The sequence below is a fragment of the Poecile atricapillus genome, chromosome 7 (assembly GCF_030490865.1).
Source record: "Poecile atricapillus isolate bPoeAtr1 chromosome 7, bPoeAtr1.hap1, whole genome shotgun sequence".
NCBI classification, from domain to species: domain Eukaryota; kingdom Metazoa; phylum Chordata; class Aves; order Passeriformes; family Paridae; genus Poecile; species Poecile atricapillus.
The window spans coordinates 27,576,729-27,593,799 of record NC_081255.1 but is presented as its reverse complement, the minus strand read 5'-3'; the positions used below and the strand labels follow the sequence as shown (position 1 = coordinate 27,593,799).

Below are 17,071 nucleotides of genomic sequence, written 5' to 3'. Positions count from 1 at the left end.
TGCATGTTTAGAGATTAAAGATAGTATAACTCAAAATATAGCAGCAGTGCATTCTGAATATTCTAAGTGCTGTGGAATAAAGAACACGCTAGGAGAGTAATATTGTTAAATGACTATGAATTACAGGCTATTTGATGATTTTATTCTCATTCCTGGAGGGCTACATTAGGTCAGGAGGAGCAGATGGAAACTTTTTGCTGGGACACAGTTACTTGACAGCTTCCTTCTGCATTGTGTAAAGGCTCCATTGGCAGATTTTCTAAATTGCCAGGGAGATGTAACTCTTTCTTCTGCCTGCTTTTCCTCCACTGTCTTATGGTGGCAGTGCTATGAATGTAATCCTTTCCAGTTTCTTCGTCTTTAAGTGGTGTTTCCCAGTTATCTTTTACAATTTCTGAGAGGCCTATTACTTTTAGCTGAGACTTAAAAGGGAACATTTACCAAGAAGAGTTAAGTCTTCAAACAGCTCTACTCAGGTGACTCCCTGCCTCCCATTCTTTCACTTTGGCTTCTGGCAGCTCAGTCACTCATGGTGATTTGCAGGTTTTCCACTAATTTTTCCTTGTATCCTTGATTCCACGATGTTTGATTGCAAATGACCAACTTGACTAATCTTAACTGCAACAGCTATATATTAATCCAGCTCAGGTAAAACTGAGGAAGTGGTTTTCCTCTGGCTGCTGCTCTGCACTGCAGCTTGCACAATGCACAGGGGTGAATTTTGTCGAGGGACAGAATCACAGCCATGCAGATGCACAGATGCCCCATCCAGGTCTCAGTTTGCCTCTGACGTTCCCAGGCTTTAAGCAAATTTTATCAGCATGCTGGTAAAAAACATCCAGCTAAAATATCCTAAGTAGCAATTATACACTTAAAGAAAACAATTTAAATGCCACAGATTGCTGTCCGTGGGTAATTATTCAGTCTAAAACAAATAACCCAGAGGTTACAAATAATAGTTTTGCTAAAAAAATACTATCATGCATTATTCAATATCTACATTTTTAGATTTTGATAAAGTAAGAAAAGGTCTAAATTCTGTTTGTTCTGTTGTAGTACTTCCCAAAGAGAGTAAGTTTCAAATTTATTCCTGTGGAAGACTGGGGATTCATATGCCAAATGTTGACCTGGATTTGCATATTTTTTAATATGGGATTTATGTACCTGTGAAAATATGGGTATATGATAGAAAGCCTGACAGACCCTTTAACTATGGTGTCACTAATACATTGTTATAATTTGTTACCTCAGCTAAGGTGTTTTGCCTCAAGAAGTGGAATACTTTTATGTATGGAAAGGTCACTTTTAATTAATAAGCTGTTTTCATCATTCAGGGACAATATGAATTGCTTGTAACATTTGTGTGAAATAGTTTTCAATATAAAAATAAAGCAAATTGAGCTTTATGTCACATTTATCATCCCCCATAACACATTTAAATGTCAAAAAAATCAGTACAGACCAAAAGTCTATTTCTAGAAGCCTTAGTAGCCCTATTTATCAGAGTGAAATAAGATATTATCATCCCATTATCCCATCACATGCCTTGTGCACTTGAAGCTGTACCATTTCTTCATTTTCTATAATACAGAAGATAGTTTTTCTATTGTTAAATATTTCTTGTCCAAACTGTAAGTAGTGAAGAAAGTGCTGAGTATTTCTTATACTATAATATAAATGTGTGATATAATATACACCTATTTACTTACTTTCTTGTACATACCTCAAATGGAATAAAAAAATAAAAATTAGTGTTCTTCTATCCCTATTTGGAAACAAATATTTTGCAGGCTGCAATTTGTTAGTATAATTTTACTGTAAAGGTAAAGCTTTCAGTGTATTTACTACTGATGTATTATGAGAAAAATCATGCCATTGTGTAGAAACTTTATGTCCTTGTATATTTGACGATGAAATAAATGCCGCAATAAAAAAATTTCAAGTTATTCAAGTTATTTTTCTGAGATTTGTTTTCTAACAAGGAGGGCTCAGATAGTCACATGGCTCCATGGGTGTATGTTTCTTCCTTCTAATAATTGTAAAATTTCAGATATGGATGGGACTGAGCAGTCTCAAAGGTTCTAAGTTCATTTAAGATGCCTGAAAATAGGCAGCAGGATAGAGGAGAAGGATCCCATTAATGCTGAGAGGAAGATGCTTCTGAGGGTTGTGATAAAGAAGATGATGAGGAGTTCAATTCCATGGAATCCAGCAGGACCTAGAGCTAGAGAGCTCCTGTTGGAAGAAGTAGATCTGGCTGAATATCAGACTAATGCATATAAGGTGATTCGTCCATAGGTCATAAACATGCAAGAAACCAGGCTGGGTGGTTTGTTCCTTAGAGAGCCTTTAGCAGATGATGCCATTATTATATCTGAATTCTTATATACCTTTTGAAAAGAAAGGACTGGCTCAGTCAGAAAAAACTGGTGCAGGTGTTAAATGGTGCAAATTTCATTTTATGTAGAAATGCTTGGGGGTGTAGCTTCTACTATTTTTGATATATTATATATATTTTGTTAAATGCTCATGGGGTTTTTTTCACTTTTACAGCAACAGGCAGTGCCATTGGAAGTGATGACATCATAGCAGGGAACGTGAGCAAGTACATTGTTCTCCCAGCTGGTTACTGTGGACAGCCTAAAAAAGGACATCTCATATTTGATGCCTGTTTTGAAAGTGGTGAGTATTGACAGCTATTACCTAGCTGTCAATATGTTAACACTTTAAAATCTATCACTCATCTTTTTGCGAAGTGTCTTCATTCTAAAGAAGGCTGACATTAAATACTACGTAACAAATTTAGCTGATTCCCTTCAGTCATAGTATGATTTCAAATCAAACTTCAAATGTCAAAAAGGTTGTGAAGTTTGTTGTTGCCTACAATAAAAATTTCATCAGGTCCATCTTTAACCACATGTAGATACATAACTGGATTTTATTCTGTCATTATTTATATGGTAGTATTTATGTATTTATGATGTAGTGTTTAAAAGATGCTATTTAAAAAATTAATTTAGAAGTTTACTGGGGCAGTTAACCCAGTAAAGTGCCAAACTCATCCTTGCATAATTAGAGAATTTTAAAAACGTATATGTACTGTCTTTAAATGTATTACTTGGGGTTTCCTGTGGCCCGATCCTGTATTGCTGAGGTTAATGGAAGCTCTGCCTCTGATGTCAATAGGAGAATTAAACTTTAGGAAGCTACTGGAAACTGAAAGGGAAAGTATTTTTTACAGGAGTTATAGTTAGAACATTAATTTAAAGAGTAATTTTAATTGCTTATATGCATGTGGGGTATGTAGGTAAATACATCCATGAAAATGTAGCATTGTTTGAATTTTTCTCTTACATACATGTGTGCTACCAGAGTTTTAGCTTAAATCTATTATTACTGGCTTTCAGACCTACAGAGCACTGTTAAACACCATATGTAGAAAAGGCATTTGGCAGGATAAACTATAGTTTTCAGCATGGTTTATGTGAGAGGTGCTGGTAATGCCAAAACTGCTCCAGTGTCTTGTAAAATGAGCTTTTTATGAAGAGTTTCGTCCCTCAGGGTAGAATACTGGCTGCCAGTTCCTGGATAAATATTAAATTGAGTTATTTAAATCCGGTGATTACATTATGTAAAAAGTGCAAATGATGCAGTGAATAATAAAGAGTATCTTTATTAGTTCCTTTTTTTTAAGGTGTGTCTCTGAAGGTTCAGACAATAGTTCTGTATTTTTAAAAATACTTTGGGTGCTATAGTTATGTGGGTTTTTTGCATTTTTGTGTCAGAAAGTGGCTTAGGAAATGAATCATGGCCAAGCTGGGAAATTTACTTTATTGTGCTAAACTTGTCTGCAATGAAAACGATCGGTAGCAGTCATCAAATTATTTGTGAAGTATTGTGAGTCATTGCATGATGGTTAAATTGCAGTTTTTGAACAATGGAATTAATTGTATTTTTAAATTAAAACATTTATTTGGTTTGAAGGTAATGTTCATACTTTACATACTTTAGTAGTAATGGAATGTGATAGAAGCAGGTGCTATTTGAAATACTGTGTTTATTTACATTGTAGCATGATGAGGCTGTGATGTTGCTCTGCATATTCAGACACTTCCAAAACACAAATATGAATGAAATTAATACCTTCATTTACTTTCTCATGATGATAAGGTATTAGCAAGAATGAGAATAATACTGTGTACACTTCATATGTAAATTCACTTCATCTTTTGTTCTATGTCAGCCAAGTAATTGCTTAGAGTACCTTTACTGGTCAAAGCAAATTAACTGATATTGGATAACTTAAGAAATTGTTATTGATGTTGAAATCTATCCCATCCTATTGTCCAAACAGTAGGACACAACATTTATAAGATTATCTTGATGCTCTTTGAGTACCACCTTAAATATAGTATCCGATGGAAATTGCCTTTTGCAAAGAGCAGGTGGTAAAAGTGACCCCACCTGCAGTACTGCCCCCAGCTCTGGGCTCCCCACAAGGTCAAGGCTCCCATGGACCTGCTGGAGTGGTCCAGAGGAGACACGAAGATGCTCCGAGGGCTGGAGCAACTTTCCTATGGAGGCAGGCTGGGAATGCTGGGCTTGGCCAGCCTGGAGAAGAGAAGGCTCTGAGGAAACCTTTTTTTGGCCTCTCAGTATGTAAAGGGAATGTATGAAAAGGGTGGAGAAAGGCTTTTTCCCAAGGCCTGTGGGGACAGGGCTGGGAGAAAGGGGTTTAAATCGAGAGGGAGTAGATTTAGGTTGGCTGTGAGGAAGAAATTGTTTACAATGAGGCTGGTGAGGCACAGATTGCCCAGAGAAGCCGTGGCTGCCCCATCCCTGGAAGAGTTCAAGGCCAGGTTGGATGGGGCTCTGAGCAATCTAGGATAGTGGAAGGTGTCCCTGCCCCAGGCAGGGACACTGGAACAAAATGATATTTATGATCCTTTCCAACCCAAGCCATTCTATGATTCTAAAATAGAAATTGTGTTAAATGCAATTCCATAAGTGGCTTTTCCTTCTTTGGCTGCATTCTCTATTTTCTTGAAAGGTCTTGTTGATAGGACTGAAGATTTCCTACTAGACCTATTTTTTAATGACTATGTTTTATATTGTAGAAATGGAAATAAACAGATTTCAGACTATAGAAAGTATATTAAACTTGTATAAATCAGGAAAAATATTAATACTACTGAAGAAATGTTATTTAATGCAGTTTCATTTTTGTAATTGTTGTCATTATTGTATTAAATTGCATTGAAAAGTATGATTTTCTATGAGACAGAGGTGTGTTTTTATGTAGTCTGAAAACCAATGTCCAGCTTGCTGTTTTGAAGTGCTGTGCTTTCAAAAAATCATAAAAAACCAGAATTGGGCATTGGGATTTCTTTTTAGTCCATTCTGGTTTTGAGAGGCAAAATAAACTATTTTTGCCATTCCTGACAGATGTTTATCTTTTTCAGAGACTTTCAGTGAGTTTCAATGAGAAAGCAGCAATCCATTCTAACACTGCAATTTACTCAATATGAGACATTTTCTTTCTATGTAGAAATGTTCTTACCAAAAAGGCATTAATTCTTGCCCAGTCCTATAGGCACAGAAAGCAGATTATTCCTTTTTTCTTTGACTTAATGGAAAGCTGCTATCATATCTTTCCTTGGCCTTTCCCTCCTCAGGTTAAATAACTGCTATTTTTTTCAATGGTTCCTTAGTGCTCACATTTTCCAAATTTTCTCTCATTCTTTATTTCCTCTGGCCTATCTCCAGCTGTTTTGTGCCTTTCTTGATTGGCAGTGGTCCAAGGTGAGCATGATACTCAGATAAGCTGGTGCCAGTCCTATGTAGAGTTTATTACATGACATGCCTTGCAATCTATTTACTTCTGCAATGTGACAGTCCAATCTTTTTCACAATAGCATGGTACTGTTGACTTCTATAAAACTTGTGAACCCTTATACTGTCCAGGTCCTTTTCAGAAGGAGTTAAATCAGCTGGTGGTTTACACTTACCCTTAATGAATATATTACTAGGGAAAAAATAATTGCTGTAAAATAAATGCAATTACTGAAAATGAGGAATGGTGCCTGAGCTCTTTATCATATTAATAACTGACAGAGGAGTAAAGAAGAGGGAGAATTATCAACTTGCAAGTATGTCAGGAATATGTGTTTCCCACAGTTCAAGCTAGTGTTCTGCCTGGAATCTTCCTTGTTATCTCTATTAATATTTAAGAATATATGCAGCCAAAAGAAACTTTTCACATTTTTATCATTAGCATTAAAGAAACTGATGAAAATTCAGCTTTCTTGCGTATCACACTATACTTTTTGGATAATTTTGGTTTTCACAAGAAACATGAGTTAGTTTCAGGGAAAAATGGAAACATGGCTACGTATGCACAGTACAAATTTAAAGGAAAGAAATGCCACATCTGAAATGCATACATTTGGTCAGTTGTAATTCTGTTTCCTAACGTTCATTAATGCATTAAATTATTAACTCAGTTTCAGTTCAGCAGCAATGCATGACTGTGCAAATGTTCACCCCTCATCCTACCTACTGTTCTGTCAAAATGGGAATTTTGCAGAATATAGTGCTCTGGGTAAAAGGATGTATTCATTTGTGCCATGCAAAGAGGTCCTTCCTGCTTGAGGGAGGCCCAGATTTTGATATGAATATGTTCTTCAGGGAGTCTGGCATTTCATACTCAAGGTGACTTGGTATTTCAGACATTTTATCTGAAGGACTTCAAAGCTTAGTTTAGCCAGCTGCCCCTCCTGTCCTGTGTTGCCTCAGTGCTTGTGATTTCTGATGGCATCCATTGAGTCAGCAACCTTTTCTGTATTGTGGCTAAGAGCTGTTTTATCTGCTTAGTCATTTTAACTGTAAGAGATGGTTTTGGAGATAGTACCTCCAGTGCTGGAAGCCACTTGTTTTTCTGGGAGCTTACTTATCTGCAGTAGCTTTGCTTCTGCATGAGGTCACAGATTTTTAGTTAATTTAGTATGATACATGAGAAGCTTTTCATATGTATTTTGCAAAGTGAACGAAGAAAACATAAACCAAATGACTCAGTCCTTAAAAAAGCCCCACCTTTTTTCTCATTGTGTAAAGGCTGCTTGCTGGGTGTAGCTCAAATTGCCTTCCTGGCTCCATCACAGGGTGGTTCTGAGGTGGGCTCTGCTTGTTCTCCAGCTTTTGCCTCCCTGGGCTCACCATGAAGAGAACTGGCAGCTGAAAAACTCGGGCTGACACTGCCAGGTGTGGCTTGGCTGCAAAAAAATGCTGGGGAAATTCAAATGTTGTTCCTTTTGCATGGTGTCACTGGGTTGCCAGTCCCCAGGAATGGGTTGGTTGGTGGCTCTGTGCATACTCTGGGGTGCACCCCAATCCCTCTGCCTGGCCTGGGATGGCACAGGGAATATGGGAGGGAGCTGGAGTCAGGCTGCAGACTGTGATGTGTTGTGAGGAGGGTTAAAAACCCCAAGCTCGACGGTTTCCGCTGCTTGTGGCTCAAATAGCTTGTTTTATAATTACTTTTGAGAATTGAAGGAGCAGTGTTGGCTCACAGAGGTTTGTAAATCTCAGCATTCACACTGTTAAATACAGGGGCTTTTAATAAGGCTTTGAAAATATATATTTTGGCTTGTTAGTCAAATATAATGCTGTTTAACTGTTAAAAAATACTGTGTTTCTTGAAATTAGAAATGAAGCTGCTGTCTGCTTTTATTCTCATTTCAACCAAAAAGTGGAACTCCGCCAAGAGTCATTAAATCTTCTATCCTTTGGATGAATTCTTATTTTTTATGAAAAAATGTTATGATTGGGTAATTTCTGTATTGTGGTTTATGTTCAAAAGGTTGTAATTAAAGTTTTGTAAAATTTTAGATTCAATCTCAATTACTGTAAGCCTCAAATTATGTTAACTGCTGTACCACCACCTTGCAATGAAAATTATTCACAAACATTAGTTTGTCGTTTCCTACAGCAGGTTTGTAAAATATTTTGCATTAGAAACCTGATAAAAAATTCAGTGCTGATGGATTGCAAATGATATTAATCAGTTGGAAAAAGTTAAAACGTACAATGTATTAAGAGATCTCATATGACTGAGAAGTACCCTCATATCATTTTTGTTAAAGGTTTTAAATATCCTTCTATATTTCAAAAATAGGATAATGTACTTATAAAACACTTTGCACAACACTCAAAATTGCAATAAGTGATTGTAATTCCGCTGATCTCATTGTAACCACTTACAGGCGTGAAATAGGCCATTGAGCCTTACCATGAAAGATATCTTCTGAACAAAAGCACAGATAATATAGGATGGATTGCCCTTTGGGGGTGCTTGTGTCCCAGTTGTTAAGACTTGACATGTAACTTCAGACAGCTAAAATTAAGGGTGATTAATCTTAGTTGTGATTAGTAAAATATTGTAAAATTTGACTTGCAAAGCATTTTCTGTAATGGACATTTTTGTTTGTAAAAAATTTAAAAATGAAAACTAAGACAACACAGATGATGATACTGTTAAGTATCACGTTCATAGAAAAACTGAAATCCAACCTAGGAAATAGTTGTATTTTTGCCATCTAACATAGAATTGCTTATGTGCTTCCAAAATTATTAAACAATCTGACCCTCTGTGTGTTTATGTTTAAATGAACAGAAAAACCCTTCTTTCCCTTGATTTCAGTAGCACTGTGATGATATCTGAGAATAGCAATGAAGCAATACAGGCAAGTGTCATAATGGCACATCAGTAGAAATAGAAAGTGCAAAAGCTGTGTAAGGATACTTTCTTCCAGTGCAAACACTTTTAGTAGCAAGCTAAACTGTTTTGGAGCAAAAACTAGTTGATATTCCAAATTTCCTGTGTTATAATCTCTCATGTATATCTAGAATCACTAAGGTGGAACTGTTTTGGCTTTCACTTCTACAAGGATGCTCATCGGTAAAGTAGAAACAAAGGAATGAAAGTTGCTGTGATATTTCAGTAATGATGTCTGTTTTCAGCCTACTTTTGGGGCTTCAAGGTGTGTCTGATTAATGAAACATTTTAGTTATTTCCTTATTTTTTGACAGTAATTTATGCTATGTTTCACAGGAAGATATGAAGTGGTTATTGATACCAGTAGGGATAATTTAGCAAATGTTTCCCATTCCAGAATGTGTCTGTTCCCAGTTCACAGCAGTGTTACTCTATCAGAGTATCCATACCTTTTGACTACTGCAAGTTAAAAGTCAGAAAAAAGTAAGAGCAAAAGATTGATTTTAATTTTTTGGTGTGTTTTAATGATGACACTAGGCATAGATTAATGGATGTAGCATGCACAGAGTGCTATCAGTTAACATATATGACATTACTCAGAAGTCTCAAACTCCGGAAAAAGCACGTGAATGATTTATGGAATTGATATTAATCTCTTTCCAGTAAATGCATTACTAAAGTTACATGGGAAATTGATGTTACTGCTGTAATGCCAAATTAATTTCTTTCTTGCTAGGTCAGCATTGCAAATGGAACTAAATATTAACCTTTTAAATATCTAAACAGATATAGTATGGAAGACATTTTTACAAATGGGGAGTACTTGGTGTCAATGTGATACCAGCCAACACATATGGCATTAGTCAGATAGCGTAACTTGTGGGAAATAGATATTAATGCCTATGGAACTAATGAAAATGCAGGAAGTATTACTGTAACAATGAGAGTAAAGAATTAGGATGTTAATTGCAGTTGTTGTGCCAATTATGATTTTCACAGTCAGTTTACCATCTGATTCTCACACTACCTTCTTCAAGACCAATCCTTTCCTCCTTCTTACCATGTGTTTGCATCTCCTCAGCTGGTATTAAAGCACATGTGTTCATTTTCTTTTTGACTGACCCAAAAGGGACCAGAATAAGCAACTGGAAACAAAACCAGAAATGTCTGTGGTCAGCTGTTGAAAGCTCCCAGCAGATTTTCAAAAGCCTCAGTATAAGAAACAACTAAATACAGTATGGATCCCTAGTCTGTAAAAAAAGGCAACTGAGGAATAATATATTAAAGGTCTGTAAAATCATGATTTCTAGTTAAAATATTAGTGTTTCCCTCTCTGTTCTCTTTGTACAAAAACTAAGGGCCATCAAGTGAAACTAGCAGTTAATATGTTGAAAGCAAACAAAGGAGAATAGTTCCTTACATGTTGTTTAATTAAGCTGTGGAACTTCTTCCTGCAGGACATTGTGGATGCTAAAACTTGACATGTATCATGCTTTCAATAAAATAACCAACTGACAAGCCCAGGAAAGGAAAATCAGTTGAAAGCTACTAAACACTGACAGCATTTCTGGCTCAGAAGGTTCATAAACTGTGCATTGTAAATTAGGGAATTATACTGGGAGGCGTCTTCAAATGATTGGTTTTTTTCTTATGCTCTTCTGTAGGGATTAATTTCTGGCAGTTACTGAGCTGGACCTTGATGTCACCTGATAGATACATCTGATTAAATGGTTAATCACTGTTAGTACATTTAGTAATATTCTATTATTTTCTAAAAACAGATTAGAGGTTATAGTTGCAAGCCAAAATTAACATCATGCAAAACTGTACTTTGATCAAATAGTAGGAACGAAAATCTTAGTTCTTGTTTCCATTCACACTATTTTCTTAGGGGGAGAGTGGATGAAGATGGTGTTGTCCAGAAACAGACCTGATGCAGACCCATTCTTAAGATTTTGCACATTGCTGGTAGCTACATTTCCATCAGATTGAAAATATTTTAATGGGATTTTTGTAAACTTCTTCTCTGACAGAGAAGGAATTAAAAAAGACCCTCAACAACAAAGATACTTTATATAAAGATGACTAATTTTTGATAATAAGCAGAAGGATTTTCCTACATATCAGGTTTTGAGATAAATTTTCCAGTTTCCATTTTTCTGTCTCTGTTCAAAATTTTCCATCTGGAAAAATGATAGAGGGAAATACAAGAAAGAATAGCAATGTCCCTGCCAGTGTGAAGGAACATTACATTACACTGAACAAATATCCTTATCTGAATGTACAATCACTGAAATAAATGCAGCTGTGTTTATTTCAGCATAATCAGATATATTTGAATATAAAATCATTGACATAAATGCAGCTGTGTTTATTTCAAACTGCACATGTTAATATGAACATGAATGTGACATCAGTTAATCACTCAGGAATGTATAGAGGTATGTATATATAGTGACAATAGAATCCTGGGACAGTTGAAAGTGGGAAGGAAAAATGTCTAGATGAGTTGTGCTGTACCTAAAGATTTTTTAACATCTTTGGAAGTCACTAATGAGGAGATGCAAAATTCTTCCCATATACAGTCCCTTGATTTGAATAAATCTGTGGTTACTCTATAGAATAACAGGTGACCTCTGCCTCAGTTACTGACTAAGGAAATAATTGCTTTGAATAATTGCTTCTTAAAATAGAGAATTGTGTTAGTTTTGAGTGATTGGTAGGTCCAGGTCAATCTCTTCTGATGAGTGCAGTTCAGACCTTAACTGAACCTTAGCTTTTTATCTGATTTTGAGCCTTTAAAAGAGCTGCCAACCACCCTTCCCAAATTTTATCTTGCTGGGTTCTCAAACTCGGGGAAAATAGTGCAGAGCAGTACCAGTGGAAAAAAAATTTGGCATTGTTTATTTTGTCAGAATGCTTCTCCTTGCTATTTCCTGAAAGTAATACTCTGCCTTCACTGTCCTGTTTATATGCTTAGGCTGTGTCTTTTGAAATCAGAGCCCTTCAGAACCAGAAGAAATTGAAGTGTTCTTTACTCTGCTTATGCAGATGTTGCTATATAGACTATCACAAGGAGTGGCTGTACTCAGAGTAAAAGAGAAAATGGCATCAGAACAGTAAATATTTGTGAGCTAAGAGGTATTGGAAAGGCTTTATTTTCATCTTGGGAGAACATTGAAATATTCTGCTTAACTAAATAGTGGTATTTTGTTCAGTTGGTTCAGTAACCTGTAATATTATCCCTGTTTTGCAGAAGACAGGAACACAAAAGCCCTGGTTCTTGACTGCCTAGTGTCTTTTGTAGTGAATTTCAGCTGTGTGAAATGAGTGCGAAATGGCTGAGAAATGTTAAGAGTGCTTTGCATCAGATCCATGTGAGCCAAATTCAGACTGAAATGTAGGAAATTTCGTATCTTGTACTATGTCTACTGGATTTGATCAAATAGGGGTGCTATAAAGAACAGGGGAACAGAAGGAAAGGGGCTAAGGCAGAGAACCATTTGAAATGTTCATGTGAGCCTCTGCCCTGGAAGGGCCTCTGGTACAGTGGTGCTGAGCTGCTGCTTCTTGTGTGACCACAACATGAGGTGCTGCTGTTGGCTCAGGTCAGGGCTCAGGCAGCACCAGCTGGGAGAACAATGTTCCTTGTACTTCATTCCCAGCCCCAGATACAGGAATACCTTTCACAGAATCACAGGATGGTTGGAAGGGACCACGGTGGGTCACCTTGTCCCACCTTCAGGCTCAAGCACGTGGCACAGGGTTGTGTGCACACAATTCTGGAACATTTCTGGTGAGGGAGGTTCCACACCCTGTCTGGGAATCCTGTTCCAGTGCTCAGTCACTGCACAGGAAAGTTATTCCTCATGTCCAGGTGGAATTTCCTGCACATCCATTTCTGCCCATTCCTCTTGTGCCATTGCTGGGCACCACTGAGCAGAGCCTGGTCCCTGCTCTGATCCCTCCCTGCAGACACTGCCAGACAGGGATGAGGGCCCTTCTCAAGTCATCTCTTCCCAGGGCTGAACAGGCCCAGCTCCCTCACCCTTTCCTTGTAAATCCTATCCTTTTTGTGGTCATGTTTGATTTTTTTTCCCAGTGGGTTGAAGACACTGGCACAGGCTGCCCAGAGGGGCTGAGGAGCCTCCATCCACAGAGGCATTCAGAACCTGGGCAGATGCAGTTCAGAGCAGCCTCCTCATGCCGACCCTCTTCTAGGACTACACAATCTCCAGAAATCCCTAAGAGATTGCTTACATGATTAACACTTTTTCTTTTTTTTTTGTCCTGAAATTAGAATACACTTCAGATAGATTCTGTGCTTGTTGTTCTTTAAATCACTTAAAAATTCTCAACTGCCTGCTGTTCCAAAGTTAACAAGCCAAATTAAGATCTTTGCTTGTTTGAGCTGCCACTCTAATGCAAGAAGAGACAAAACGCTGTGAAATAAACAGTGGTCTGTACTTTTGAAAGAATACTGGCTGGAAAACATACTTTAGAAGAGGTGTTTCATAAACAAAAAGTATTTCTGTTCTTGGATGAATACTATCTGATTTCAGGAAAAAAATATTTTAGAGTTTTTTGCTCAGCCTAACAGGAATTGGGATACAAGTTATTAGGTGGGAAACACATTATTTTGGATACATGCAGAGCTTCGTTTTGCATTTATTGATGCTATTTAGTAACCTAATTGCCTTCTAGGTTCAGCCTTTAGCATGCTAATTTTGATTTAGTGTTTGTATTTCTGAAAACAAACTGGGAACAAACCATAAATTATCACTGTGTGTTCTTTAGACAGCTACTGGAATTCCAGTATCTACTACAATAACATAATGTGAAGGTAAATTACCATATTATATTAAGGATTATTATTATATTCTAACAGTTTCTGGTAGAATCACATCTCTTTTTCTCTCATCTGAAACTGTTGCTTTTTCATAAGAAGGAGAATTTGTTCTGTTTTAAAAAAAATTGGTTTGAATGTTTATTGTTGCTACTGTACTATGTTATGAATAATTGATTTTTAGTAGCCATTTTTAAGATTATAAGTGAATGTCATATTTCTGATGTGAAAAACTTTTAAGCCTTTATCATGCATGCAATATAAAATATGGAGAGCTAAGGAATAATACATCTAGGGTTTTTTCTTTTTCCTTTTAGCATTTTGGTGATCAGCTTAGGAAATTATGTTCACAGTGAGATTTTTGAATGATTGAGTAAGAATTTTTTTTGACACTTGTGTTCTTTTTTGGTCTTTCTTCTTACTTGCAGTTTTTATTATATCAGAATCCCATTATATTAGACTTTACAGATATATTTCATATTACTTTTAAGTTGTATAATAAAACACCTTCAATGCAACATAAAACTGCCCACGAACCTGCACTGGGCTGATGGCCTCTTGTGTAGGCACAGTCAAATTAGATTGTTTAGCAGGGTTAGCCCAAGATGTCTTGAGATTGGGTGAACACTGAGAGGATGAGTTTGCTCTGGAGATTTGTGCTGTTACAGATCCACTGCTGTCCGAATATCAGAGCTTTGTGTCTGAGCTTGCTGGGGTGATGGATTGTAGCTGTGCTCCTTACTAAAGTGAAGTTAGGCAAGGAATGGGGCAGCAATGTTATAATTCATTAATGCTTTTGTCTGAAAAATAAAAGCTGATAGCAAGTTGGAACTTAACTTCTGGTTATTACTGCACGTATTTTCAGTGGCCCTTCTGTTTCAGTATCTTCAGGACAATTCTCACTCATCACAGACACTTCTCATCCTCTTACTTGATTACATCTATGCTATCCTGCCTGGTATTTCTCTTTCCTCTCTGCATTTGTGTGAACGTTACTGCTAAAGTATTTTTTCTATGTTGAGAGAATGTTGAGCCTCAGTTCTTGAGCCTGTACATTAACTGCTATATCAAATTAAACCTTGCTGTTATCACCTCTAGGACAACAAGTTATCGGTCTGCCATTAATGTTTGTTTTGTTTTTCGTTATTCCTGTCTCTGTGCTCTTCTTTATCCTTTTGGATTTAGTGATCAATTTATTTCCTTCCCTCATATTTGCATTTCATTTTCATCAGTAAACATTTTGTCCACTTTATTTTAGTCAACGTTTCCCATTTTCATTATTTCCTCTACCAGTATCCCTCCTTGAAAAATTTTAATAAGTCTGCCTTTCCAAAATGCTTCCTATTTTTATTTTTTCCTTTTTAAATGTTTTAATTCATATTTATATATATTTAACATCTAAAGGAACTGAGATCCAGAGCCATTGTCCGGATGTTTGGTTATCATTTGTCTTTATTCAGTCTGCATGCTCTTTTGGACATGAAATGTTTCTTGCCCAAGACTCCAATTTCAGCTGTGCACTCTAAGTATTTTCCCTAGCACAGGGGATCTATGTTGACAGATGCCAAATCTTCAGTGCCTGTTCCAGAGCAAAAATCAGGAAAAATTTCTGCCTAACTACAATTTCTGTTGGTTTTGGGTCAGACCATAAGCTTGTAAAGCGTTCTGTGAATGGTCATGTGGCAAGTGGGCAAATGCTCTGTCACTCAATCAGCCGAAGGTCAGTGAATGCCAGAGGAGTCAGAACTGATTAGATGGCAGAAAAAGAAGAACATTCTCAGTGATTATGTGGAGTTCAGTTCAAAGTGTCTGTCCCATACATCTGAAGTGTCACAATGACACCTAGATACTTCTTAGGATGTGAATACATGACTTCCAAGACCTCTGATTTTATTTTCTGTTTAGAACATGAGCCTTGCTAATTGTAATTTATGCTTATAGTCCTTTACTGCAGGAAATCACTGTGTGCTTTACAAGGTACTTTTGTTTTCATTTTATAGTTCCAGAAATCTGAGGCTCCCAGAAGTTCAGAACTTCACTGTTACACGGTAGAATCACCATTTGAAGCATTTTGACATTATCTTCTTTGAAGCACACTAATTGGATTTAAGCCCACACCTTTGATTACTCTTTAAAACTGAACAAAGTGTGTGTCAACCTGAATCACAATGGATAAGATGGACTTTGTAGGGACGCTATTTTATGGTCTGCCATGCTTCAACAGATACTAGGAATAATAGATACTATTTCAGATAGAATGTAACAATAACTGATATTATTTCAGCAGTATGGAGAAACTTAAATACTCTTGGAAAAATTGTGTTAGGTTATCTTCTCTGACTCAGACTAATGAAGAATGAACCAGCTGAGTAAAGAAAGAGGAGGGAGAACAAGCATTATCTTTTGCAACCTATTCAGTTTTGGCTGATTTAACCTAGATGAGGAGAAAAGCAATATTGTGTTCTTTGACAGTACTATAACAAGCTTTGCTAACTGTTAATAATAACTGGGAGACATATGTTAAATTGTTGGTTATTCTGAGAAAGGAAAAATGCTGAAATCAGAAAGTCGTATTATTGTAATTTAGTGATTGCGATTTGGTCTTTTTTATCTACGTGACTTCATAGTGAGCACAAATATAGGCTACTGTATTTTAACAAAATAAAATTCCACAGGGTATGAACGAGAAAATGTGGAGAAAATTTAGTGTTGGCTAATTAATATGCAGTCCAAAGTAATTTTACTGTGGATATTACATTGGAAAGATAATGTTTGTGAATTATTTCCAATCTTGCAGAAAGAGTTCAACACCAAGAAAATATAACCAAATAAACTTCTTTATTAGTAGTAGTATTCTTAATTAACCTGTCTAGTCCTATAAAATCACCTTGCCCCCTAAAAATTGTAATCAATTCCTCCATGATTATTATTATTGTTTGCAGGATGATATTGGAAGAATATCCTGGTGTGGTTTGGTGTTGAATGCCTTGCAGAGGAGGGTGGAGGCTGAGGTCAGTGTGAGAGCAGTGGGCAGTGTGACACACATGGCTGGGGCCACCTTGGGCCACTCCCTTGCACTGCAGCGTGCTCAGGGCAAGGTCTGGGGGTGTGGATTCCATTCCGGGGTGTTCCAGGCCTTGATGGACAGCAAAATGCAGCAGCAAGTACAAAAAATAATGAGAGAAAGGGGGAAAAAGAGAATCTGGAATCCCTGGTTCTGTACATTGAGGCCAAATCCCTCAGTGTGTTTGGAAGTGATTTTTGCAGGTGAAGTTTTATGTGAGGTTAAAAAAGTCACTTTGCTGACAACAAAAACTTAGTTTTTTTTAAAAAAATGAAAATACAGCTGCTAGCCCTTTAGGTTTCCTGATATCCCTTATTTATATACTTATTTGTAAAGGAATTTATAAATTGATATTTACAACACCCCTGCCATCCTAGTAATTGTAAGA

General features: G+C 36.8%; 1 protein-coding gene across 1 annotated transcript in view; it reads left to right on the top strand.

Moving 5' to 3' along the window:
* Positions 1-17,071, top strand: part of LOC131580845 (BEN domain-containing protein 5) — an 880,930-nt gene that overhangs the window by 14,717 nt on the left and 849,142 nt on the right. Inside the window, exon 2 of the mRNA XM_058842532.1 lies at positions 2,554-2,682. Within this exon, the coding sequence (XP_058698515.1) occupies positions 2,554-2,682 (129 nt within the window). The remainder of the gene's footprint in view (positions 1-2,553; positions 2,683-17,071) is intronic.